Consider the following 27843-nt stretch of genomic DNA (forward strand, 5'->3'; position numbering starts at 1 on the left):
TTTGAATAAGCCTGAGCTTTAGTCGGTTTCATGGTTTGTGTATTTTGAGATTGTATCCTACATACTTTTTTTGGTTGTAACAAGTTGTGATTTAAACTACTGTTGTCTTTTTTACGGTCTAGCCAGCACACCCACTTCCTCTGAATAGTTTCTCTTTTTTGGAGCCAAGACATGTTTGTGTGGAAGACTGGAGAAGGATAATTCAGAGTAACTCAGCCCAGCCTGCCTGATACCAAGAGTCATTTTCAGCATCTCAGCTCCACATTCTGATACTTGAACTTCAGCAAGTTTGCTTGCCAAATCTGAAATCTGACTTGCAAGCACAAAGAGAAAGCACCTTTACAGTGTACAGCAGCAGAAACCGTGGAGGCTTTGTGCTTCTTAATAGGATTTTAATGCCGACTTTTTGAAGCTCTGAAAAGATTTCTGCAGATTAGATCCCTGACCCTCCTTGTGAATTCAAGCAGCTTTTTAGGACTAAAAACACCTGAAACCAACAGAAGTAGAACAACATTGAGCTGGAGTTTGTGTGGCTTTGATGTTCTGTGGCTCCATTCAGAGATCTTTTGTGTCCCTCATTGTTACACCGACTCACTGATTGATTGATGGGGAGTTATGTTGCTTTTTACAGGCAGAGGCTGCCATGTTTGATGTGGAGAGCAGAGCTGCTCGTCCTGTTTGGTGTGGGATTTCATCAGGCAATTCATTGGAAGTGGCCTCTACAAAGGTCCACATCTTGGTGCTGTGAGGGGACAAAACACCTGTCAGGAGCGGTCATGCCTCATCATGGTTCCTGTTAGAGTGGGAGGTCCTGTTGTCACTCAGTGAGCAGCCCACATCTTCTCCTTCATAACACGTTCTGCGGGAGGAAACGTTCAAAGTGACTCCTGCTTTTGTCTGCTCAGGTTTCCACCCATCAAATTTAGATTCTTTCTCTTTGGGACGTGGCACCCATTTTAGCTACTATGACCATCAGGTGGAAATGAGGGGGTCTAGTGGAATATTTATCTGAAGACTTGACAAGATTTCCTCAACCACAAACCCAAACCGTTGTGACTTTCTTTACAGCCACTGTTATTCTAGTAAAGGTATAAATGTCTTTTTTCTTAAGTATCTAGCCTCAGTTTGATCTTTCTTGTACAGTACAAAGTTTGTAGTAAATGGTTGAGGCCAAATAAATCTCACTTTATTCAGTTTCCCTCGTTGACTCTTTGGTTGGTTTTACAGTTGAGAGCTGATGACAATTCTAGCAAGAATGGAAAACCAAACAATGGATAATGTTCACACACAAAAATCTTACACCTGGATCAAATCTAATGCTTTCAGAATGATCCGGCAATATTTAATAGCTTTTTCTATTTATTAAAATTCTCTCATTGTAGCTTATCAAACCATTCAAATTTACTATCTGCAGAACATAACAGACACCATAATATTCTGTCCAGACATGCCAGAATCCCACACACACACCACTCTGGGAACCCACTTATTTTCTGATGTGTGTGTGGGTCTATGTATGAGGCTGCATGTGCAACTTGAGCCCTTCCATGGGACAGCTCTAGTCCTGTTCTGCCCAGTGTCCCATAACGACTGGTCCTCCCGAGACGCACACACACGCCTACACACACACACACACTCACGCACACACGCACTTTAGCAGCTTTGAAGGACTCCTTTGCAGTCCATCATTTAGCTGTGAACTGAGGACGGGGCTCTGGGAAAATGCCAGAGAAACTCCATGCCGGGAGTTGCTCATGCTGGGAGTGTGTTTGTCAGAGGTAGGTGTGTGTGTGTGTGTGTGTGTGTGTGTGTGTGTGTGTGTGTGTGTTTGAGTTACAGGGGAAAGGAGAATAAGAAGCACACCTTTGTTGAAATGTTAAGCAGGAATGATGTGGCTCTTGAGACACAGAGACCTATAGAGAAAAGATGAAACAGGTTGATACAAGTATCAAGCTGATCTTGTACCAGCCTGCACCTGCATTCCTCTCTCTTTCTCTTCTCTTTGATGCTTTAAGCATAAATTTGTAAATACTACACTTGATGAGAAACAGAAAGGTTAGACATCCAGAAGGAGAGGTCTTATCAGGACATCATTTGGTAGAGTCAGGAGTATGTATATGAGAGAGTCAGTTTGCAAAGAGATGCCACATCGTCATAAGGCATAGATGGCATACCGAGTCGAGTAATACTTTCCAGGCAATTGCAGTAGCATCCAACAGTCAGTGAAAACTGTGATTGAAGATTACCAGTCACACATGAGCTGCAATTCCATTATAAATCTGTTCAAAACTTTGTCAGTACTCCACCAACGCCAAAAAACAAGTTTTCTTCTTTGTTTGTGCCAGTGTCAACATCTGGCTGGTGATCATGTGATTCATGTGATGTTTTTCAAAGTAAACTAATTTCAATGCAGCAAAAAAACTACTTCATCCTAGCGCCAAAACTTCTTATTGAAAAACTAGGATTTTTTTAAATGCCTTGTTTCCATTGAGCAGATTTATTTTCAAAATGTTAAATTATATGCCCAATGGAAATCCAGCTGTATACTAGTTTTTGAACTATTTCATATTTTTTGAGGTCGAGTACAACATGATAAAAGTCGAGTTGACGTCGACTAGTCGCGGTGACGTCACAGTGCAAAACGCTTCACAACTTAGAGCAGGAGTGTCCACAGTGGGTCCTTGAGGGCCCGCATCCTGCATGTTTTAGTTCTCTCCCTGGTTTAACGCACCTGGATCAAATGATAGCTCATTAGAAGAACATTGACCTGCTGAAAAGGTTGTAACTACCACCAGGGAGAGAACTGAAACATGCAGGATGCCGGCCCTCGAAGATCGAACCTTACACAAAAATCATGAAAATCATGTGATTTTCATGTGATTTTTTTGCGGCTTTATCAGCAATATTCAGCCCATTATTGATAATCCCCCTCATAATTAATTATATTACGCAGGATTGAAAGAACAAGAAACAGATCATTATCACAGACTTTTTCGTGAGCAGCGGAAAAAAAGTTGCACATAGTTGAGTCTGACTTTTTTTTCTTTTTTTCTTTTAAACACCGGCTGATGATCACATATGTTGGACAGCTGCACATATAGGAGTCAAATTATTACACTGACTACAATGGTGCTTTTGGAACATCACAAACCAAACTTGTTATGAACGGATCCTGTTTGGTTACAGTTGAATTCAGCGCTGCCGCCTGCTGCTCCTGCGCACCGATGCGCAGCAGGAAGCTCCGCTGACTCAGCAGCAGCTCTCTGACTTTGCGGGATGAACCGATATGGAGACGGTGGCAGAGATCGCCTCTATCAAATCCTCAAGATGAAGCTTTAACTTAGTTTCCAGATTTTGTCAAATAGTATTTTTATGAGAGCATAAAGCTGCCAGGTTAGCTTCAACATGCAGGGTGACGCTGATCAGTTGGATGAATAAAAAAACCCAACATCATTCCGGTAGTCTCTCTCTCTCTCTCTTTTTTTAAAGAATTGCCTTGGCACTAGTTGCCTTTATTTGACAGCAATCCGACAGGAAGGGGACAGGGAGAGGGCAGCGGGGGAGAGAGGCATGGGCCCAGCGAACCGAGGATGGGAGTCGGTCTCCAGACTACAGAGGTCTACAGTCTCTATGCAGGGCGCCGCGCTAACCACTGCACCACGCAGAGTCTTTATTCCAGTAGCCCTTGCTGAAATTTTCAATTTTTCTTTACTAAATTATTTACATTTTTATACAATTTGAGCTGTCTGACAAACTCATCTAGTTTACTTTCTTTCATTTTCTTGGAAAAATCAGTTTTGTCACATAATTGCGACTAGTGGACTGGCCCCATAAAATCATTGCAGAGTAAAGAGTCGATTAGTTGATGCAACCCCTGCTATATATATATATCAGTAGCATGATGCGTTTTGATTGGCTGTCCATTGTGGAATTATTCAGTGAATCTCAGTGAATGGGTTTAAGTGCCTGTACTGTGATACATGCAGGTGTTAAAATGTTCACTGGGGCAGCATTCAGGAACCGATACGGACTGAAGGGAAAACGTTCTACACCTCCAAACAGAATAAACGGGACTGCTAAAATTTTACACCCCATGCACGGTTGAAACACGGTTTGATCATTGTCAGAGGTTGATGATGATGCTGGGTCCATGGTGCAATTCTGAAGAACAAGGATGAATCCAAAAAGGTTGTGTCAATGGTTTTGTGCTGGCATCATACTTCAGTGATGTAGCGAACACCCAAGTGTACATATGCTAACTGGTTGCACTAGATGCACTACCACAATATCCACTATAGTCTAAACTTGTGTGTCAGACCCTCAAGCCCATTTCCAGAGCAAATCTGACAAACAGGTGAACAAGTTAAGTGTTCAAACCAGACAACTCTGCAGAGCGCATCCGTTCAGGTCAATGTTAGTTGATTTAGATCAGCTGCCGGCAATGAGTGGAAGCAATAGCATGACACAGAAACAGCCTTATGTTTGCATTGGAAAATATCTCTCCCTCTTTTTTCTCATCCATCTCAATTGTCATCATGAGTATGCGCAAAGGAAGCACTGAAATGTTTCACGCTCAATGGCAGTGAAAAATAAATAGATAAAAATTATTGTTGCAGGTTTGGTCTTGTCTGGCCTTCAGAAAAAATTTTGCATGTTGGAAACCCAGACAAGATGGAGTACAGATAGCACCGAGACTTTAGAATGACAGGCCTTCAGAACCCTAACACTCCGTCAGGGTGCGGGAAACCATCCAATGTGACTACAGGACACCTCTGGTACTAATCTGGAGTATTCAGATAGGATTGTGCTTCTTCACTAACATTCTGTACTTTCATATCCAACTATTCCTAAGATGAGAGCCTGATAAAGTCTTTCAGCAAACCACACACATTCATGTATGGCAATGTTTTCTCAAACTCTTGTGTGTGATGAGCTTGGACTGGAACCCAGCGCTGAGCTGAAGGATCTTTAAGGTCCATTACAGAAACTGTTGGTCGACTTGCTGGAAGAGACTCGACACAAGCAACAACTTTCTTCTGTTAGACCATCAGTGGGCCCAACTCTGTTATCTGCATGATCTGATAATCACTGTGATGCATTCACAGGACTTTTCAGAATGTGTTTTTTAAATTTCCACAAATCCACATGCTTCTTTCAATGGATTTCTCTTGAGTATGCCTTAAATGTGTTTGTGTCTAACTGCACTCCACACAAAATGGGTTTCTAGTGTTGCTTTAATGATGGAGTAATAGTCTAATAATGAGGAGGCAATAATCATTTGCCTGATGGGCATAGCTTATCAATTAATCATTGGGACATGAATGTTAATTTAAAATTTTTGGTTGTTTGTGCTGTTCCTTTACTGGCATTAATTTTTCTTAGCTAGCAGTAAAGTTATGTTCACATCACAAGCAAAATCAAGAAAAACCTCTGCATTAAAATGATCCTTCTGATTGATTTTCTACTTAATATGTCATGATAACTTTACAGGAGGGGAAAAGAGAAGAAAGGTTTTCTGGTATGGAAGTTACTGAAAGTACCAGAAAGTACAGATTTCCTGAGCATTTGTTGTCTTTGTGGTATGTTTCTGTAGTTCTTCAGCCGCAGCAGTGCGCTCATCGTTCAACATCAAGCTTAAGTGCTGCACTATTTATGTCACCAATAATCAATCTCAGTGGCTTAGATGTTGCTAGAAAATGTGCTGATTCCAGGCCATCCTGAGGACATCCACTCATAAGTCTTTTAGAAATGTGAGTTTGACAAATAATTTTTTTAAATTATGATAAAACCTCATACAAGGAGAAAGTCAGTGATCACTGCATGACAGTAGCCAAGAGATGTTTGTCTTTGATTTGGTCTATTTATGTAGTCAGTAGGTTCTGTCTGCACACTGTTGCCTTTTTCACTTTAGGATTAGTTTATGGCAAACCTTTTACTCTAGTTTGTTGATGTGCCAAATAGGAATAAATGTCATAAAATGATCTTGTCTCCTCTTCAGAGAGTTTATTAGTTGAACTATCTTTGAATCTGATGTATTCAGAAGCATCATGGTCTTTACCATATTTTATCATAGGACAGGTAAAAAGGACCTGCCAACTGCACTGTACAAAGAGTGGTGGAGAAATGCATTAGCAGTTGTTTATTACAACACATGGAGTAAAATACAGCACTTGCCTTTTTTTACTTTTTATTTTTTCAAAGTTTCTAGTTGCATGGGGAAAAAAAGTACAAAAACTGAAAAAAACAACAAAAAAATAGTGCTTCTAAAACTTCCTCAGGTACATATCTTTGTACAACAGTTCCATCTCTTCCAATGTTTTCCCTCTGTGCTGATCATGAACTCCATGGTTCTTGTGTCTGGTGGTTTGAATCAAGAGAGCCACTGAGGGCCTGTTTCTTCTGAGCCAACATTTGGTGATGGATTTTTCTGCAGCAACAGCATAATCCTGAATAAATATTGTCTGTTATTACGCAATAGCCAGCCCCACCCACTCCTCACAACTTCTCCTGGGCTGACTACTGACCAGTTCTCTGTCTAACAGGTCCGGAAAATCTCTGAGACCTGGGTATTACCCTAAAAGAGATCTATAAGAGATAATCTATTCAAACTGGTGGCGAAAGCGATTCGTCTAGCTCTAACTACCTCCGATCCAGAAGTTACAACCCTTTACAGTTAAGAAACAATCAGCTGAGTAGCCCTTGCAGCTGCATAATTCCAATAACCACTTCTGTTAACGGTAGCTCGCTTCCTAAAATATAACTAGCTCTTGGAACCGGCTAGATTAAATTTAGTGACTTGGATGTAAGTCCCTGGGTCATTATTTGCACTCACTAAAGGAAATTATGAAGCCACCTATTTTCTGGAATCATGTACATTAGTTTTACCTCAATTAAAAGAACTGAAAAATAATTAAATGACTCAATTAATTCCAATGTTCACCAACCTCATTAGAATTTTATAGTATAAATTTATTAAGCAAGCTTAAGCAGGGATATGTGACATACAAATCAATAATCAATTGTATATAATTCAAGAGCAGTATAATAAAATCAACATGTATAACCATACTATCCTGTCTCTTTTCCCTAACTTATGTTGCAAGTTCTGAGATAGATTTTTAGGGAGCAGATTCAACTCACTCCCAGTTGTTAATGAATCTTTAGCAACAGGAACATCCAGAAGCCTTGGTCAGAGTCTTTGTCCTTGCATGGAAAAATCCTCCTTAGAATAGATGCAAAGCAGAACGGGTCCAAATCCTTCGAAAATCCAGCTCTTTATCCCTCCGGGACCTATGTCTTTCCCCCAAGTCTGTCGCAGAGTTTTTGAGATCGTTGGGTAGAGGTAGGGCCGACTGTCGAATCAGGAACCAGGGATGGGGCAATCGGTGTCTTGTCCCTCCTTGGCGGCGCGAAGTCTGGACTTCTCCCGTGGCTCTTGGGTGCGGTCCTTTTGCTTAATCTGCTTCTCCGTGTCGACTCCTCTTCAGCGCCGCGGACTAAGAACCGTTGCTTCTCCTTTTCCGTCTGTCTTTATACATTTCTCCACCATGTATGTGTACGGGGAGTTTTGGTTTACGTGGTTTCCTGAACATCTGCTGAGTTTCACGGAAAACCCCGACGGCCCCTCCTGTCTGCTGAATAGTGTGGAAAGTCCCGTCCTTCCCCAACTTGTTGATCTTAGCTAAACGCACCGCACCACCCATCCTGTGCGTCCTGGCCATCTGTTCTGAGCTGCTTGCGACATTTCCTGACAGCAGGACCTCACCCATAAATTCCTCTTCTTTCTCTAACTCACTATATTATCTGTTACTAATCATTAAACACCTTCAACTTGTATTAAAAACCATTTGAATTGATTTTTAAATTATCATAACAGTTATTCATTTAAGATTCAAGAATTAATCACATTCCTTACTTAATCACATTCCTTACTTATTATAATCATTAAACATAATCATTTCATTGTTGTAATTGTTACAATAATCAGTAAACATAATCATTACATTGCCGTAGTCGTTACAGATCATTGTTCAGAAGTACATTTCAGAAAGTTATTTAGTGATTACCTATATCCATATTACCGATTGTATTCATACATGTTCAACTTAATTATTATGTTAATCAAATCACAAGATTGCTTTATTTCTCTCAGGCTTTTATACACCTTTTCTGCGTGTACCTGGAAAGATCTCACAACCCCATGTCAGTTTTCTTGACAATATACATTGCCCCCTATGGGTACACTGAGAAATGAGACAAAAGAAGACAATTCCAGCACTTTGAATTTTGATGACATGTAGCATAATTTGACACTGCCTTTTCTTTTACTTTTTCTTTTCTTTGGATTAACAAACATAATGTAATCTGAGTGACAATGTTTTCTGTAAGAGTGTTTTGCAACATTTTGGAAGAAGCTATTAACAATGTTTAAAAACTGTCAAAACACATTTATGTTACAACATACATAAATACATTTATATGCTTCAAAATGGAAGCTGTTTTATACCCTACTAATTCTTCTATCAGGCATACCTTTGAAATCTGATTCAATCCAAACAGTTTTAGTGCTTACATCAGTTCCACCAAAAATATTGAAGCTTCCAAGAATCATCCTTCTCTTTACTCTGGTTTTGACATGCTTCTTTTTCCAGGTGCTTATTGTAATTAGCACCATCGAGCCATGTTGACCCAGCAGGTCCTCACACAAGACCCGGACCAACCTCTGCCGACCACCTAGCTCGTCATGATGCCATGCTTCACGCCCTATTGGATCAGCAGACTTTCCAGGGACAGGTGATGGATCAACTAAAAACCACGGTCTTGGAATTAGCTTCACAACTGGCTTCCGGCATGCAGCCTCTGAACTTAGCTGGAGCTCCGCCCGCTCCATCGCCACGGGCGGAGCCCCCTGCGCCACCGGAACCGGCGGGGTTGCCCCGGGGCCAAGAGGACATTCCTGTAATAGGATGTTTGGAAGCCACAGTTACCCTTAACAACACTGCTCCTACTTCTTTGTATGTGGTTAAAGGAGGATCTGCATTACTCGGACTGGACCTAATAAAAGCACTGAAATGGACATTTAGCCATGATTCAATCCATGTCCCACCTCCTGAACATGCTTCTTTTGCTGCACCTGTGTTGCTAACAAAAACAGACTCTGCTTCTATTGGCTGTGTTGCTGGGTTTGTGCACAAAGTTAAAGTACGTGAGGATGTAGTTACAGTTCAGCAAAAACTCCGACGACTTCCATTTGCAGTACGAGAAGCTGTGTCACAGGAACTGGATCTCCTTCTGAAGGAGGGCATTATCAAACACATTGATGCTTCTCCCTGGATTTCTCTTATTGTGCTCACAACAAGAAAGGAAGGCAGACCAAGACTATGTGTTGACTTAAGAGAACCTAATAAAGCTATTGTTGCAGACAGTCATCCTTTGCCCCACATGGATGAGCTTTTAAGTGAGCTCAGGGGCGCCTATGTTTTCTCCACCATAGATCTGGCATCTGCATACCACCAACTTCTACTACATGAGAACAGTCGGGACCTCACGGCTTTCATTACACACAAAGGACTTTTCCGCTACTGCCGTGTCCCCTACGGGTTGGCCTCTGCTCCATCTGCATTCCAAAAAATGATGGAAACTGTGCTTAAAGGGCTACCTGGTGTGCACAATTACTTGGATGATGTAATTGTTGCAGGATCTTCTCTACAGGAACATGACAGACGCCTGCATGCTGTGCTCCAGCGTCTTACGGATGCAGGTCTGACACTCAACATGCAAAAATGTACATTTAGACAGTCCAGCCTCAGATTTCTTGGCCACATCATTTCCAAAGATGGCATCCTTTCTGCTCCTCTCCAACCCATTGAACTGCCGAACAGACTGTGGGAGAAAGTGGCTCTGGACATCGTGGGTCCCTTTGAAACTGCTGCTTCTTCATGTAGATTTGCTATAACATTAGTGGACTATTACAGTAAATGGCCAGAGGTGGCATTTTCTCACACTGTAACTACTGATGTTGTTCTCACATTTCTACGCTCCATTTTTAGCAGAGAGGGGAACCCCGACTACATAGTCACTGATAATGGGCCGCAGTTTCTTTCCAGCTCTTTCGCAGATTTTCTCAGAGAAAGGGGAATATCTCATCTGCGTACAAGTGTGTACCATCCACAGTGCAATGGTTCTGTTGAAAGATGGAATAGAGTTCTTAAGGAGACAATCCTGAACACATGCAGAAAGACTGGAAAACTACAGTGACTGATTTCCTACAAAACTACAGAGCAACGCCACATAACACAACTGGAGTATCTCCATCAGAACTACTGCACAACAGGAAGATGAAAACAAAAGTGAACATCTTTCCAAGTTCAGAGAAAAGCAGAAAATGCACTACAGTCCAAGAAATAGTTAGACAGAAACAAGAGAAGTCTAAACAGTATACTGACAAGCGCCGTGGAGCAAAGACACCAACATTCAAACCTGGAGACATGGTGAGGGTAAAAAGACCAGATCATGTTCGCAAAGGCTCATCAAGATTTACTTCACTGCTGTCTTTTGAAAAACAGATTGGAGGAAGTACTTATGCACTCAGTGACAATAAAAGGTGGAATGCTGCCAGACTTTCACGCTATTCTGCAGGTATTCCATGTAAAACGACAAAACCAGAAAAGCATGACTCTGTGGTTCAGAGGAAAAGTGCTAGAACTTCTGCTCGACCTGTGTGGTTCAAGGACTTTCAACCAGGTTAAACAAAAGATTAATAAATACATAAATGATTGTGTGTTACATGTTTAGGGTTCAGGTGAACTAGTTCTCATGGTACAAACTGATTACAAATACCTGGATTTTATGTTTACAATAGTTAAATTTGGTAATTATTTTCCATAGTAACTTCAAGTGTTAGAGTTTAAAAAGTACAGGGTTGCTGAATATATTTGTTTGGTTGTGTGTACTTAAGTAATTACCTACTTTGATTACAGCTAAAGTTATATTTGTGACATACAAACTGTTAAATGAGGTTGATGTTCAGTCTTATACTAAATGGGTACATGCAATCTTTTCAAGTAAGGGGGAATGTTGTGTCTACCACTAGGTGGCGTACGAGAGTAGGATAGAGATGAGAGAGAAGAAGAAGAAGAAGAAGAGATAACATGGAGGAAAGGAATACTTGATGTTACTGTACTGCTGAGCGAGTTATGAATAAAAGCTGTTAAGGGTTCTTTGTCTACTTGAGCTTCTAGCTCATCCTAGCTTCCAAACATAACACCTACCAAGCTGTTCCGATCCGCTGCTGTCCCGGACCCCTGAACCTACCTGGACCCTTGTTCCCCTTCTGACGTCCTCTATTCTCGATTCCTGAACAATCGTTTAACTGATTAAAAACAAACCCTCTTAACAGTAAAGTCTGTTCTTCTGTGCACACCTGCATGTGAGCAAGGAAACTAAAATCCAACATGACAATTATAGGAGCTACTGCTCAGAGAAACTCTGGTAAAAATTATTTAAAGGGTTAATTGAGGAGCCATTTTGGGATGACTTCCTGCAGGCGGAGCTTCAGAAATAACAGAAGTTTCTTAAAGATACAGAGGGTCAATTTAAAGCCTTTAAATTACAGAGTCAAATTTTTTTGACTTCATATTTGATATATTATCCATTTATCCGTACTTATCAGTAGTATTTTTGTAACAACTGAAGGTAACATAGTTACTTGATTGTGCTTTGAAATGCCCCTAAGTGCCTGGGAAATAGAAAATACTGTCCCATTAAGTTCATCTATAAATGTCAGAAGATAGCTTGTTGATGTTACTGTTAAAACGTTCTTCAAACTAAGAGTTTTTGTAAAACCGGTGATCATTTTTATGCTGGAGCAGCAAGGCAGTGCTGTTGGCAGCTGCTTAGTGTAGCTAATTAAGTAACTTATAATCTAACTAAAGTAACAACATTATTTTTGAAAGATTATGGATTAATCATATTACATTTTTAAGTTAATTATGGCAACACTGTTAATGGCTCATGGAGACCTAATAGAAAAGATTAAGATGCTTCCTAACTTTGTAGTTACTCCAAAATAAGTATAAATCATTTTACAGAAGTTGACCTTGGCATTCTTAAAGTTCAAGGAAATTTCATGGAAGCATCTCTACCATTTTTTAGTCTTTTTGAGCCAGTCAATGTTATAGTAGTCAATGCCCAGTCGATGCTTTTCATCGCTTTCAGATCATAGTAAATATGTGTCTGGTGGTGTTGAAGTACTTAGTAGTGTGACATCTTGAAAAGATGTTCAGGACTTTAAATCTTCCTGTCAGGTGAAGCTTAATTGAGTGAGATGCCAACATCCCTGTTGGTCTGTGGCAGGTTCTGACCTCTGACCTCCATTTAGGGCTTTTAAAAAACAGATCCATTGCATGGCAGTTCCCCGTTGTTCATTCCAGTCATCTTACAGTATGATGGTTTCATTCTGATGCTGGCAGCAGCACAAAGCAGCCTGTCTGTTTGTTTTAGCTGATCGATGGGCTGTAATTTCTCTGTTGTCCCCTCTGTAGGCTCTTAGCATGAAACATAACCCATTAGGTGGGAAAATGCCTTCAGCAGATGGCTGCTGCAGAGCAGGACTGACCCGAATTCCCTTCATGTTCTTCTCAGGTTTGTTTCTGTCTGTGTTTGAGTCAGAACTGTTTCGCAGTAGAGAACTTTGGGTTTCTACACCAAACAATGGTGTTGTTTTGTTTGCTCTTTATTGTGGCTAGCCTGTAAAAAGGTCTCACCTCATGAAAGACTGAGCGCAGAGGGAGGGGTGGGCGCTACCGACCCCTTCTCTGGTTTTCTCAGTCACTCTTACTTTTCTTCTTGCCAGTCATATCATATTGGGAGGGTGCACCGTTGGTTGGATATCTGGTGCATGAACACATGCTAGACAGCAGCGTTCCATGCAGACCCTGTCAGGTCTGCCAAGCTGCTGAGTGTTGGTGTGTGTCTGGGAACGAGGGCTGCGGCGACGGTATCCCTCTCTCCCTGTGGGAACATAGGCGGCCATTGTTGATCCACAGAGTGTTGGGCAAATGGGGGTGAGCTGCTGACGCCAAACTGGACAGATGCCCAAAAATACTGGGACAGTGGGGCTCGGCGGCTTTGTATGCAGTGTGTGTGAGTGTGCTCAAAGATCTTCGGGGCGTTAGCCTCTCCCATGACGCACACACACTTCTCTGCTATTCTCCCAAATAAAATTTTCTGTGGCATAGAAAACAGATTGTAACTGTCAAGCCCACATCTCAATGTTCAAGGAAGAGTCAGTACATGTTTGTGAGAAATGATGGTGAAGGATTTATTAGTTTACACATATTTATAAACTTCTTAAGAATATTTCTGTTTGAGTAAAGCTGAAATGTTCAGATCAGAGTCTATTTCGCTGTTCTGTTTTCTTGTTGATGTTTTAGTTTAAGTTATGATCACCAGCCCTGCAGGATGTCAGTAAGTGAGTACTGACATCCTGCATATTTGAGACTCTTATTATGAAATAAGACAGGAAGTAGTTCTTGAGTTATCTGGTTAAAACTGTTCATAACTCAGGAGGATTGAATATTTTAAAGAAATTGTGGACAGCAGTCAACTTTCATCACTTCAAAATGTAAAATATTTCTAAATCAAACCTCAGATGAACATTTCTATGCAGGACAAAGATGGAGAGTTACTAAATCAAACCATTTTTTAATTACCTTCATCTTCGCAGTGTCGCAGTTGGTTTTTGGACAGGAAGCAGGTCTTACTCTGTCTGGATTTTAGAGTGAATCACAGGGCAACACAGAGACCAACAACCACACAACTGGGCTATTTAAAGGACCAGTTAACCCAACAGTAATGTTTGAAGAAGTCGGAGGCTGAAGCTGAGACAGAAGATGTTTATGACTGCATATGTATAAAAAAGACTGCAATATATTCTAAGTGGTGGAGTGGAGGAGTTCAAGTATCTCGGGATCTTGTTCATGAATGAGGGGAGAAGGGAATGGGAGATCAATAGGCAGATTGGCGCAGCGTCTGCCGTGAAGCGGGCGCTGTACCGGTCCGTCGTGGTGAAGAGAGAGCTGAGCCAAAAAGCGAAGCTCTCGATTTACCGGTCGATCTACGTTCCCACCATGATCTATGGTCATGAGCTTTGGGTCATGACCGAAAGAAGAATCATGAATACAAGCGGCCGAAATGGGTTTTCTCCGTAGTGTGTCTGGGCTCTCCATTAGAGAGGAGCTCGGTCATCCTGGAGGGACTCAGAGTAGAGCCGCTGCTCCTTCACATCGAGCGGAGACAGTTGAGGTGGCTCGGGCATCTGGTCAGGATGCCTCCTGGACGCCTCCCTGGTGAGGTGTTCCGGGCACGTCCCACCGGGAGGAGGCCCCAGGGAAGACCCAGGACACGCTGGAGGGACTATGTCTCTCGGCTGGCCTGGGAACGCCTTGGGATTCCCCGGAGGAGCTGGAAGAAGTGGCCGGGGAGAGGGAAGTCTGGGCCTCCCTTCTGAAGCTGCTACCCCCGCGACCCGACCTCGGATAAGCGGAAGATGGATGGATGGATGGATATACAGTGAACCCTTGCTATAATGCGGTTCACCTGTAACGGCCTTGCTGCTTCGCGGAGTTTTTTGTGCAGTTTCTTTTCACAGTGCATTGTGCATCCTCCATTCACAGTGCATCCTGATTGGCTAAACAGTCTCCGCGCTTCTTCTCTACCTGTGTGCCAATAACATTACGGTATTTAAATATACTGCTTGGCAAATATTTTTGCCCAGAAGAAAATAGAGTGACAACAACTACCGATAACTATGTTCTCCTCTCGAAAAAACTCACCTGCACCACAGGCTTCAGAAGAAAAAGCCACCAGAGAGCAGAGTCAGGCCGCAGCGTCACAATCAGAGGAACAGTGAAATATGCGAGTCACAATTTGTCCTACTGTACTTTGTATTGATGATTAAAATGATTATTTTACTGTAGTTATTTGTAAGAAAGTTTGTTAAAATGCTTAGGCCTGAAAACAGGTTTTGTTCTTTGGTTTCAATGTAGAATATTTAATTATGCTGTATAATAATTGTAAAAAATTAAGGTAACTACTTCACAGATTTCGCCTTTCACAGGTTCTTTTCGGAACGCAACCCCCACGAAAAACGAGGGTTCACTGTATTCTAAATGAGCCAAACTGGGTTAGGATTATTCTGCAGTCAATACATTTTTTAATAACTGTTTCCAATGTGAAATCTTTGATCCACTCAGAAAATGTGGATTGTTGGATTTTGCAAACTTATTGTTAATATCTGGTCTCATTCTAGTGATCCAGATGTTATGCATCATGTTGTCTCATAAGCTGAATGTGTCTCTGCATGTCTAACCAGTCTACTGGAGACCAGAATAGACCAGACTTAGTAATGATCTGATCAGCGTTCAAACAATTAAAATGCATAAAATCCGCACATTAAATACACACAGCTGAACGGAAACAAAGGAACATCTTTAATGTGAACATAGCAGTAAATTTGAAGCTACACTTTCTGAAGGTTATTGAGAGGATTAAAATGAAACATAAAGTGTAAAAGTTTTCTATGTAGGTAAGTCAGTGTTGTTCTGGGCTGAACCAGTCCAGTTGTGGGAGAACAGTGATCTTAGCAGACAACAGAAAGGCAAAGATTTAACACAAGTTTCCAGCATTTGGAATTGTTTGAAATGTTTGTACTCTGCTGGAGGATCTCCATTTTAAAATGAAGGAAAACACACAGACATGTATTGCTATGTGAAATGGCCAGAATGTGTGTAAACAGCTCAGAAATAATTGTCAGACTGAAAAACTGCAATCAGTGGCGTGAATTAAGAGCAACTCAGCGCCATGTTTTTATCCTCCTGTTCTCTGGACATTAAGGATCCGGTCAGAGCAATTTGACCTAATCCTCAGGACTGCTTAAACATTTATGACTAAATTTATTTCAATGAGTTTTTGTTTTTGTTTTACTGTGTTTAGAGCTGAAATGATTAATTGGATTAATTGTGATTAATTGATAATTGAAATAATCATCAACTAATTCAGTAATTTATTGAACATTAATTAGACTATGCAGACTCAAAAAGGCCATTTGCTGAAAAAAGTAGAACATATTCAAAGCAGTGATTAAACCAAAACTGTACAAAAATGTTTACGTACTTTTTGTATTTAAGATAAAAACACGTTTTTCTGTAAATAGGTTTTCAGCAAAAAGTTTTAGCTTCACCCAGTTCAGATTTATTACAGGAATGTTTTATTCTTGCATTTTAGGCAGCAAAATGTTTGATTGTCTTATTTAACAATTTGCTAATCATTTAGTTTCTTGCTGATATTGTATAAAAACGTTTAAATTGATTATTAAACGATCAATTTCAATAATGATCGCATAGCTGTATTTATAATTATCTCATATTATCTGTTTCTTCAGTGAAAGAAATCATAGAGACCTAAAAAAAACGGAGTCTTTTTAGGTCTCAGCAACTGTTTCTGCGACAGAAACAGTTGATCCGGTTATACAAACTGCACAGCCACTTCTCGCTGTGCACTTTACATTTAACCTCTGATAAATGTATTGGTTTAAGTCAAGACTCAGTTGACAATCCTACATTTCATTTAGGATTGTGTTTTTTGCTAATAACATCCATGAGTGACGTGGGGAAGAGTGGAGCAGCTCATCAGTCCCACAGCAATCAGCATTTGCAGATCAAACAGCACCTGGACACCTGCTCCTCCCCTTCAAGAGTCTGACCCACACACACACACCCCCGCCCCACACACACACTGGCCTAAAGAGCCCTGGAAGAGAAGCTCATATGAGGCAGCATGCTGATTCCAGATTTTAGTGATTTTTTTGTGACTCTTCTGTTCTGTGATGATATTAAATCCAGAGGTTGTTACATTGATGATGTTTCTCTCTGCTGCTCTGTTCTTCAGAACTGCCATGTTTTCCAGTGAAGCTGTCTGTTTCTGACTCTGAAGGATTGCACTCATTTATGAGCTTTGGGTTTTCTTACATTAAAAGCCATTATTCTTTTTGAGTGTAAAAGAAAACCAAGCTGAGGCTTGAGGGCTGGGAATGCTTCAGACAGTCATTGAGTTTGATTTACAATGAGAAGATTAGCTGTTTATTAACAAAATGAGCCATGTAATAAATGGCCTTTACCTCCATGCTTCAGACTTGTTTTGTTTTTTAATTAGAATTAATTGTCTGCTTAAAAATTATGTACATGAATCTATATTCATTTTACCTGGATATTAAAATTCACTGCAGTTTGATTATAATTATCTGAGTTTCTTTGTAAACAGCAAATTGTGCTCAATAAAACAGACTTTTCTTTTTTTTATTTTAGAAAAATTGGTTTGTAGGAGATTGTTCTTCCTTTTACCTCATTTCTATACATTATTTCTTTCTAATTTTGTTCACCTTGTGAAGCATAGTGGTGTGACCTAGTCAAAGCCTTAACCTCATAGATGATCCCACACACCCTGACCTGCAGCCAGCGGTGTATCTGCTGCTTACAGGGAGTGAATATTTATGCATGTTACTTATTTTATATTAATCAAATTAAATAAAAATATATGTTGTAGAAATCAGTTTTTGACATTAAAGGGTATTTTTTGTTCAAAGCAATAAAAGTGTAAAACTTTTTCTAGGCACTCTTACATGGGAGTCAGCTCTTCTGAGCTGACTCCCTGCCTCTGTGGTTTTACTCTGTGTGATTACTCTTAGTGTAGATTAGATTTAAATAAATTTGCTATTTTCTGTATGTAAGTATGTTCTCCTGAAAGCATGGCATGGTTTTAAGAAGAAATTATTCAAACTTATTGCTGTCTCCAATTTGTTTCCTGGGATTTAGTGCTGGGATAATGACCCGTCTTGGTGAAAGAGATGGATTTCCTGACACTCTTGTCTTGTAACTCAGTTCATCAAGTTGTAAGTGTAAATCTGTCAAATATGTCATTAACTTAGAGGGTGTGAACCAAGGTTATCAGAGTGGTTATTATTATATAGATGTTCTGTGGGTTGTGCTCAGACTTGTCTGTGGATGGAGGCTCAACAGAACCTTGTTGTTCAGATGGTTGGATTGGACAGATGAACAAGGATCGCTAATGTGAAGCAAACTAATCAAAGCCCCTCTGGTCTGCTGCTGGACCTAGAATCCTTCATAACTCTGGTAAACCAGGTTTACCTGATAACTAGGGGTTATAAGGTAACTCTGGGCCTAACCTGTCCAGGTGTATTTCTCTGAAAGGCCCAGGTTTCCAGGTGTGGGATGATAGTAATAATGTGCAATATCAAATTATTGTTATATGCTTTAACCCTTCAAGTTCTTTCAAAATGTACTGATATCCTCTTGAAAATCAGCTTTAATCCTGAACGTAAGAATTCCCTTCTTTTCTTCTTTGTTCCAGTTGGGAATGGAAATAGTCTGATGTAAGAATCAAAAGGTATTCTGACATCAGGTTTCGCATCAACTCCCCAAGTCATCAAATTCCCTTTGTCTTTGATATTTCTTTATTTTAGGTTGAAATTGAAGAATAGACTTTTTCTTGTGCGTTGTTTACAGGACAGCCAGTTCCAGAAGAAAAGGAGTGAAATCAGATTTGTATGCATTGTTTGGTTAAAGAGCTTTCCTTCCCCATACTGTTCACATGAAGGTTTCTCATCAGAGAAACACTTAAGACGATTGCTTCCCCAGTGACCTGAAATGTGTGGGAGGCTGAGATGAAAGGAAAAGAGGAAGTGGTGAAGAGAGATAAATAGACAAGAGGAGAAAAATACAAAGAAAAGACATACGGTATGCTGATATCAATCCTTCCCCTTCCAATCCTCAGGTTGTCCACCAATCTCCAGTAATATCCGTTCTGACCTTTGAAAAAACCAAATGAAAGTGTAGAAACCATTTTTAACACTACGAATCCCAGAAAGCCTCTTGTTTTATTAGCCCAAACATCTGAGGCTTTCCATCTGATTCAACAAAGGTCATAAAACTTTACTCAAATTCAAAGCAGATAATTAAACCAGCCAGTCGATCAAACCAGAACCTGGTAGCAGTTTGATTAAACTGTGTGTGTGCAGGGGTGTGTGTGTGTGCATATATTATGAGGACAAAGTTGCACTGAGTCTGAAGGCAGTCTAATGAATTCACATTCATTTTGAAGAAAAAGAAAAGTGGATGCATTTCATTAACCTTACTAACCACAACACACTCTCACAATACAAGCAGGAAGAACAGAGGGCGGAAGTGACTGAAGTACATGCCAGCCGGGATGAAGATGGATGGCAACCTTTATTCTGCAAGCCTTAACTAGGCCATCACAAGAAAATGACCGCCAGTTTGTGTTCCACTGAGGAACAGAGAGACAGAGTCTAATGACCAAACATTCTGACATTTATGGATATTAATGACACCAAGACTTCCCTTACAAAAAAATCCCATGAAAATCACATGTGACTATAACATGTTATCACATGTGACTTTCAGATGTGACCACATGAAAACCACACATGTGGTTCACACAACTTTTTCATGTGAATGATGTGTGAAAGATGTGAATCTGTCATGTTGGCGTAAAAGCTTTTGCCCACATGCAGAACACCACAGGGAACAGAAATCAGTTAAAGATTTTTTTATTGAAGCAAAGTAATGCGATATGGTGGGGATCCTGGGGTGGAGTCTGGGAGACAGCGGAAAACTGCGGAACAGGAGGAGATGATGAGTTCAGGTCAAATGGGAAACGGGAGTTACGATAGGAGTAGATCGGTGCTTACTTGGGAAAGAATGATCACAATCAGGGAGGTCGTCTGTGGGTTCCAGGCTGAAGGCAACGGATCCTAGGCAAGGAGGCTGCGGTGGAGGGCGGGCAGGTAAGCGATGATTTGACGGAGGTGGAGGTGAGGTCCGACTGCCAGCCGATGACAACTGAGAATCTTGAGATCTGACGGGAGAGGTGAAAACGAGACTCGGGCAACCAGTGGGTACCGTCCACGGCGTCACGAGGAGGGCTTTAACCAAAAAGCCAGGATGGAAGTCACTCTGGAGAATCCAAATCGTCTCGAGGAGTAAACGATTCCTGAAGAGCACAGAGGACAACGAAGAGTTACTTAGAGGGAAAAAAGCTCAGAGGACTAACTCCGAGGGGCTCAGTGTACCAAGCAGGTAAAACACTCCGGCGTCAAAGTGCTGGCAGTCAGCTTCTTTAACCTCCAGAGGATGATGAGATGATGACAGCCAGGTGCGTAAAGCCCATGGGCGCGCCTCCCAGGTAGACAGCCTCTGGCTCCATCTAGTGGGCCACAGTGATGCTACAGACTCACACCAGGAAGACGGGAAAAGAAAAACAAAAAGGAAAAAAGGACCAAGACCCCCAGAACCCGACAGAATCATATGTGAAAGCACATGTATACGTGTGATTCTGGAATGTTTCGTGGTGAAATCACATGTGATTCACATGTGACCACATGTTATCACATGTGAATCACATAGTTCCACATGTGAATCAGTACAGTTACATGCATAGTTGTTAGATCAGCTTCATAAAAAATCATATTTTATTTGTTGGAAGACTAAAGTCCTTCTAGATAGATGTTTCTGAAAGCTGGGATGTAGTGATTTATTTTTCCTTTGGCGGTGTCTTAAAGTCGTAGCAGGAGATAAATATCTTGAGTTTGACATCTGTGCAGTGGACAGTCCTTCATCTGCAGCTCCTCTGTGATAATGGCTTTACAAACGTCTCACAGCAAAACATTAATCTCCAGCAGAACGAATGACAGACATGATGTTGGGACATTTCAACAAAATATTCTACAATATTCTGAACAAAATGCCTGTGTCATACTGACTTTCATTCTACATGTGTTAACACGTGTTAATTTAAAGATAACTTCAGATTTGCATGTTTGAGAAATCCTTTTAATCTCCATGGCACCTGTTCAGCTGTGCAAAACGGCTGGTTGGATCTAGCTCCACCTTCGAGGCACTGCTCCTTACAGGTGCATCTGGTGAGCTCATTACATCATTAAAGGTTGGCTAATCAGCAACGCTGCTAAAAACGTTATCAAAGGGTTAACAGAGGAGCAATGTTGGGATGACTTCCTGGAGGTGGAGCTTCAGACAGAGCAGGAGCTTCTTAAAGAGACAGAGAGACAATTTTGATATACAGTACTTTGTATAACAACTGAAGATGTTATTGCTGTAAAATGGCACTTTGAGCCTGGTAAATACATTATACTGTCCCTTTAGGATTATTGAATTCTTAGGTTTGTTAATGGAGTCAGAATTGTCCATATCTGCATCTTGATGTATTGAAAATCTTTGTTGTTTTTGGTCTCCAGAGTTGCTGGTGGTGTCTCTGTGAGTCAATATCTTTTTGCAGAGAGCTGGTGCTGGATTTAGTCTAGCAGCTGATTCCCTGTGTGGCTCCTGGAGTCTTGTGGGGCCGCGGCCTGCAGGTTTCAGGACAGAGTCAGCCAGCTCTCTGAATGTCAGGAATGTGGGATCTGTCATCCTCACTCCTCCCTGTGCTGCCATCGGCTGCTAAGTTTCCTTCATAGCCTGGCTCAGCACAAGGCCAACACTTCCTTTCCAACTTGACTTCATCTTCCTGATGACTTGTGAGAGAGATCCATGTCTAGAGCGTCAGATGTTTCAGAACAACCAGAAGAGATTCGGGCATGACCATGTTGTCTGATGGGTGTGTTGGCAGGACTTTTTAAGTGAAGGCTTCAGCCGTCAGTTCGTTCTGCTACAGTTCGGCTTATGGAACGGTCTTTGGATCATGATGTCCTCCAGGTTTCTAATGTCCAACACCAGATTGATGAAGGCAGGCTCACTCTGCAGCAGCATTTCTATGCTGTGAAATGACGCTATTGTTAGAAGACTGGCTGAGTGAAAAGACGCTGCCTTTCCATTTTCATCTGCTTGCTATATATAATCACACTTTGTCTGTGTTTCATATGTAAATCACTCAGTATGAAACTTAAGTAGTCAGAGTTTAGACAGTAAAGATCCATTAATAACCCATATACTTTTACACATTTTATCTTATTATACTCACAAGTTTTAATGTATTTTACTGGATTTTCATAATGGAGCAACATTGAACCTGTCGCAACAAGAAATTGATCAAGAATCGAATGATGACTTAAAATGTGCTCCATTTCCATTCTGGTGATATTTTTATGAAGGGCAGTTTTATTTACAGATTTCATAATCCATTTAATTTGTTGTTTCTGTTATGTGCATTTTTAAAAAAAAATATTTCTGCCTGATTTATTGTCTTCTGTCGTATTTCATTTTGGATATTTAAAATGTCTTCCAGTTCCAGTGGTAAGAGTTCTTTTAAAAATTAGTTTATTGGTCTTTGAGAGGACGTTATTATGCTATTATTGATATTTTGTGTGAATACCTTTGCAAACCACTGGATACAAGGACACCTTGTGCACTTTTTATTTCTACTGAACTTAATTTAATTTTCTATTTTTTTACCTGTAATGTTTGTTGTGAAGCACTTTGTTGAGCTGAGGCTCTAGTAAATGTGCTTCATAAATAAACTTGGACTTGACTTTGACCCTCATGTCTTAAAGGGACAGTGAGCTTTAACATTATTATGATGTTATTTCATCATCAGCTGTGCAAATGATTGCATTCCTTCAGACTAACCAGCAGCAATTAGCAAACAGGTGGTGGAACTGAGCATCCACATCTGTTAAGTCTTATATGATATTAAAACATTTTATAGGAGCTGAAGGCAGCAGTTTGTTGGCTATAAAATGGCACTTTGTGCCTGGAAAACCCATAATGCTGCTCCTTTTTAAGATGCTGAAACATCCTGAGCATGACATCATCAATTCAGTCATCGTTTCCCATCAGCTGAGGCAAACCCAGTAAAAGGAAAATAAGCAGTGCAACTCCTGCTTATTCTTCTAATCAGCGCTTGTTTGGCAGAGTTGGCCGTGTAAATTAGGGCTTCATGAAGGATGTTGTTGCAGGAGGTAAACAGGCACCAGAGGAACTCTTCCCTTCCCTTAATTCTTCCCCTTTAGCCCATTTCTCAGCCTCTATTTATTCAAGTTTGTTGAGAAAAGGAGGAGGCAGTGAAAGGCTGTGTACACCTCACAGCTGGAAACTGATGGAGCGTTTTTACAACCCGCAGCGTCCTGTCGTGAGAAAAGCCTCAAGTCAGTCCAAGTCCTTCAGCATTCCCCTCACTCCTCTCCCTCTTCCTGGTTTTCAGAGACCAGACACTCTCATGCTCACCATCCGGCTTGGAGGTCCACTGTCAGGTTAGAGTCAGAGCAAATGGATCGTGGGAAAAGATGTTAACTCTGTATAGGATGTTGTGTTGTTTAAGCAACCATACATCTTTTAGATCAGTGGTTCTCAAATGGGGGTACGCGTACCCCTGGGGGTACGTGGAGGTACTGCAGGGGGTACGTGAAGCTTTTCAAAATATCTTTAAAAAATCAGTAGGCTCCTCATAATAAGTCTTGGGAAAAATTATTTTGTAAAAAGTTTGATAAAATATAAATGTGTGTTAATACACTGAATTTTATATTCAGTATTTACAGAGTATTTACAGCACTGTACCTCTTTTTTATTCCAAAAATGTTTTGCCCGTGTCAGGGGGTACTTGACTAAAATTATATTTTTAAGGGGGTACATCACTGAAAAAAGTTTGAGAACCACTGTTTTAGATAGTGTTTGGAAATCAAGATTTGAGAGTACGAAGACTGACTTGCCAGAAACCATTCAGGATAAAGAGAGAAACCAGAGGGAGGCCCTTGACAAACACAAAGGAGGAGGGAGGGATGACACATTTTTCTTCCTGCCTGTGAAATGCTTCCTTTTCTTGGGACGGAGACTCTGCTGAATAGGATGGTATCCTGAAAGAAGCTGAGATTCTTTCAAACCAGCATGCAAATAAAACTCATTCCCTGTTTAAAAAAACACAGAACTGACTAAAGGTTTGGAGATTGTTCATCACTCTTAGTTTACAATAGAAAAAAACCAACTGTGTGTACAAAAACATGGCATTATAACAGTGAAACGGAAACTTTTCTTTGTGGCTCTGTGTAACCTCTGTTTGTGATAACTGGCTCTTGAGAAACCTCTGGAACAAAGTTTATCTTCCTGATGAAGTGTTGGTGAAAGTTCAAACAGTGAAAGTTCCAAACTAAAAATGAATATTTGTAATTCACTTCAGATAAGTTATATTCAGCATTTTTAAAAAACACTTTTCAAAAGTGTGTCTGAGAAAAACAAAACAATAAGTCTCTCTTGTTGTTTTTATGACTTAATTGATAATTAATTAACTTTTATTAACCAATTAACAGGCCTTAATTAATTTGTGTTTTCTTACACCTCTAATGATTAAACATTGTTTGTGCGTGGCACTTTCACAAATTTTGGTTCAAGGCAGTAAATTTTGTTTCCAGCACTTTTCTCTTTATCCATGTGAGCTTGTGAGGACGTCCTGTGACTGGACACTTTCCTCTACTTTCCCCCTCATCTTTATGTGACATGAATCGCTTAAGACCAACACAAGCCAAACTAAATGAATTTCCTCCCTCACTGGCTGAGCTTTAATCACATTAGCCTAAGTGATATGGGAACACCAGGCCAGACACACACACTCCCTCCTCTCTCTCTGTCATTCAGCTCGGATAAATGGCCACTCCTCTGGAGCGTTTAGTTGTCCTAAGCTTCATCTTGGGATAATAGACTGTGCACCCCCAAAGACCTCAGTGTGGAATGAATAGGATCAAGACAAGAGCAGAGAAAGCGGTGTAAGGGAAGCAACAGAAGAGCTGACACCGGGTAGAACCGCCCCAGGACAAACAGTCCAAACAGATGTTTAGTTGCCTTGAGGGCTCATTGTGCAGGACAACGGGGAGAGCTTTTGGATTGCTGACGGTTATTTGGGTTTGTTGAACAAGATTTGATGAAACCGCCTCATGGTTAAATAGTGGTTCGGTTGGTGGTCGCCTGATATGCTGGAAACACCCGGAATGGTAAATGAGGACGGACTGGGACTGAGGGGGATTTTACACTCAACACGTCAAAGACTTGTCTCTATATGGAATTACCGGCATGAGCTCATTAACATGTTTAAGGGACATTTATAGAAAAACGTCTTCCTGAACTTTACACGGTATATTTACTGTATGAAGTAATTTTCTCTTAAATCTCTCAAGAATAAAGAAAACATGAAAACTCATCACACCCACTGTTTACTGCACTATGGGAATAAAAATTATAAACCTTTTGTTTTTTTTCCACAAATGACAATCAGAGTTACATAAAGCTTTATGTATATGTTGTGTTTTGTCTTATTATAAAATAATGATCTATTTTAGTTTTTCCTTCAATTGAATGGAGAGGTCTTTTCTGATGAAATTCTCTAAAAGCTGAAGCACACAGTTAATAAACTAATATTATTATCTTAAATAAGGAAAGTTGTGGCACTATCTCAATTTAGACAAATACAACCCGAGATAATGTAAAAGACCAGCAGCTCCACAGTTCCTTAGCTGCAAGTCTGCAGGGCTTTACTCATTTTTATTTTTTAATCTATTTTTTAAGAAGACGCACCAGTTAGATGTTTTGTGTCTCATTTTTTATTTTCTAAAGATCAACACGGTAATGTTTGTAATAAGTTAGTCAACAATCTACTCAAAAACAAAACAGTTATTACAATGAAACTGAAAAGCATTACTGTGCATCGCTTTTACAAATTTTCTGAATTATATTGCGTTTTAAACAATATTAGATTTTTTTGCTCATCTCAAAATGTAAATTTGGCATGTTTCAAAATTTTCCTTTTTTTATTTTATTAACAAGCCGTTTAGAAAAGCCCCAGCTGAGTCCAATTCAGCATACAGAAGGAAAAAGCTCTGATTTATGTCAATATTTTAAAGAAGTCATTAATTCATTTGTTATAATTATACAGCAGCCTTAAAAACGCTCTCTGCTGTGTTGGATCATTATTAATAATTTAAAAGAGGAGTGAACAGTTGATGTTACACAGCTTTGCATTTAAACATGATTTTACTTTTACAAAATAATCAGTCTACGTTGCAGCTGTTTTTCAGATATTAATGATTGAGTGTTAGTGGAATAACAGCAAATCTGATTTGTTCAGAATCAAACTAAATTTCACTCATTAACTAATACTTTTAGCCGATACTAAAAACAGCTAATAAACCCGTCTTTGCTCAATAAACACTTCCACCCTGAAGTGTTGCAGCTCAGTTGCGCCACCATGCATCCATGGAAGAAATTGGTATCTCTATTTTTTATGTACTGATTCTATTGATCCATTTTCATGGATCAATAGATCCACAGCCTCGTCATATTCAGTCTTCCATTGGAAAGTTGAACAATAAAGGAATGTTTTTTGCTCTTTAATCTTCTCTAACAAGTTTCTTCCTCTTTCCTCTCTTTGCTTACCGAAGCTCACAAATACATCATCGCAGGTAAGCACTTGCTTTAACCTGACACTTTCTTTCTGCTTCTGCTCAGTTTTGTTGTGTTTTGCTTGTAAAGACTAATCTTAATTAGGGATGCGCCACTGCTTTTAAAGAGCTTATCTGATGCTGATTGTGAGGCAGTTTTTCATTATACAGGCCTTATCCAAATGTCAGTCATTATGAGCAGCCTGGAGATAAATGCCACACATAGCCACAAATAAGGGCAGCGGCATGCCCGGCGCTGCAGTCCGCCTGCAGGGCCGTTTATTCAGAGCCTCCATTTTCTGGAGGAGTTGTCAGGATTTAGCTGAATGGTAATTTAAAATCTGGTGAAGCCAGTTGGAGATGGAAGATTGTACACGGTTAAGTCCTCGCAGGTTTTTTACATGCTGCATTAAACAGCAACAGTCTGCAGTTCGCACTAATGTGGTTGAAACCAGGGAAACTCCCATCCACTTTTTCAGTACCGATAGCGATACCTGAGGTTTAGTATCGGCCGATACCGATCTGATACAGGAAAACAGCTGAACTGACTTAAAAAGTAATTTTTTTTATACACAGACATAAATATACTGAACTATACATATATTTGATAACTCTGGAGCAGTACAGCACAGTTAAACACACCACAGCTTCACAAGCTAACATGGACAAACAACTTGAATTTGATCAGTCAGTGTGATGAGGACTCTAACAGCCAATGGAAAATAAATAATAAAGAAACTGAAACTGATAAAACAATAGATTTACTAACTTGGTCAAACATCTAAAAAACAAACAAATATTTTTCAAATGGTTCAGAAAGAACAATATGAAATTATAAATATAATGTAAAGTAAATAATAAAGCATGATGTCACAATAGAACTAGACTGAATAGATCTGCCTTTATGGATCAACATGGAGGTAAATTATAGGAACCTACTGTATGTCAGTATGTGAAGCTGCTGTAAGCTATCCACTTCATGTGCATACAGAATATCTGCTACATGTGAGGCATCAACCCTTCAAATGATGAACCTGATGTTTTTATGAGTGCAGTGGACAGAGGGGATCAAGTCAAAAGTCATGAGGGATCAGTTTGCTTAGTGAAGGTTTCCTTAGGGATCTCATTAAGAACTAATTCAAGGAAAACGCTGCAGGTGAACCTGCAGAAAGAACCAGCACGATGGATGAAACTGTTAAGGACAGGATGAAGTTAAAACAACATTGTGATTCGTCAGTTTAAGGTGATTGATCTGAAAAAAAGAACAAACAAACAAAAAACAGAAAATGAAATTTTGTCATTTTTTGTTATTTTTTTAATGGATTTGTTGGATGTGATTTGTAACCAGATTCAGTTTGACTGCTGACTGGTGT

The 27843-nt window shown here is 40.2% G+C and overlaps 1 protein-coding gene and 1 long non-coding RNA gene across 9 annotated transcripts in view; one reads left to right on the forward strand and one right to left on the reverse strand.

Annotated features, from left to right (window-relative positions):
- agrn (agrin) overlaps positions 1–27843 on the forward strand; it is a 440494-nt gene that overhangs the window by 75682 nt on the left and 336969 nt on the right. For 6 of the 8 annotated variants that reach the window (XM_028022576.1, XM_028022603.1, XM_028022587.1 and 3 more), the window contains exon 3: positions 26471–26491. The exons of the other annotated variants lie outside the window; for them this stretch is intronic. In XM_028022576.1, the coding sequence (XP_027878377.1) occupies positions 26471–26491 (21 nt within the window). The remainder of the gene's footprint in view (positions 1–26470; positions 26492–27843) is intronic. 8 annotated transcript variants of the gene reach the window in all.
- On the reverse strand, positions 19630–20451 carry LOC114148046 (uncharacterized). Its single transcript, XR_003596188.1, has 2 exons — positions 20168–20451; positions 19630–20088 (listed from the first exon to the last, which is right to left on the reverse strand). It is a non-coding gene; the product is annotated as an uncharacterized LOC114148046 (long non-coding RNA).

Source organism: Xiphophorus couchianus, chromosome 1 (genome assembly GCF_001444195.1).
Source record: "Xiphophorus couchianus chromosome 1, X_couchianus-1.0, whole genome shotgun sequence".
NCBI lineage: Eukaryota > Metazoa > Chordata > Actinopteri > Cyprinodontiformes > Poeciliidae > Xiphophorus > Xiphophorus couchianus.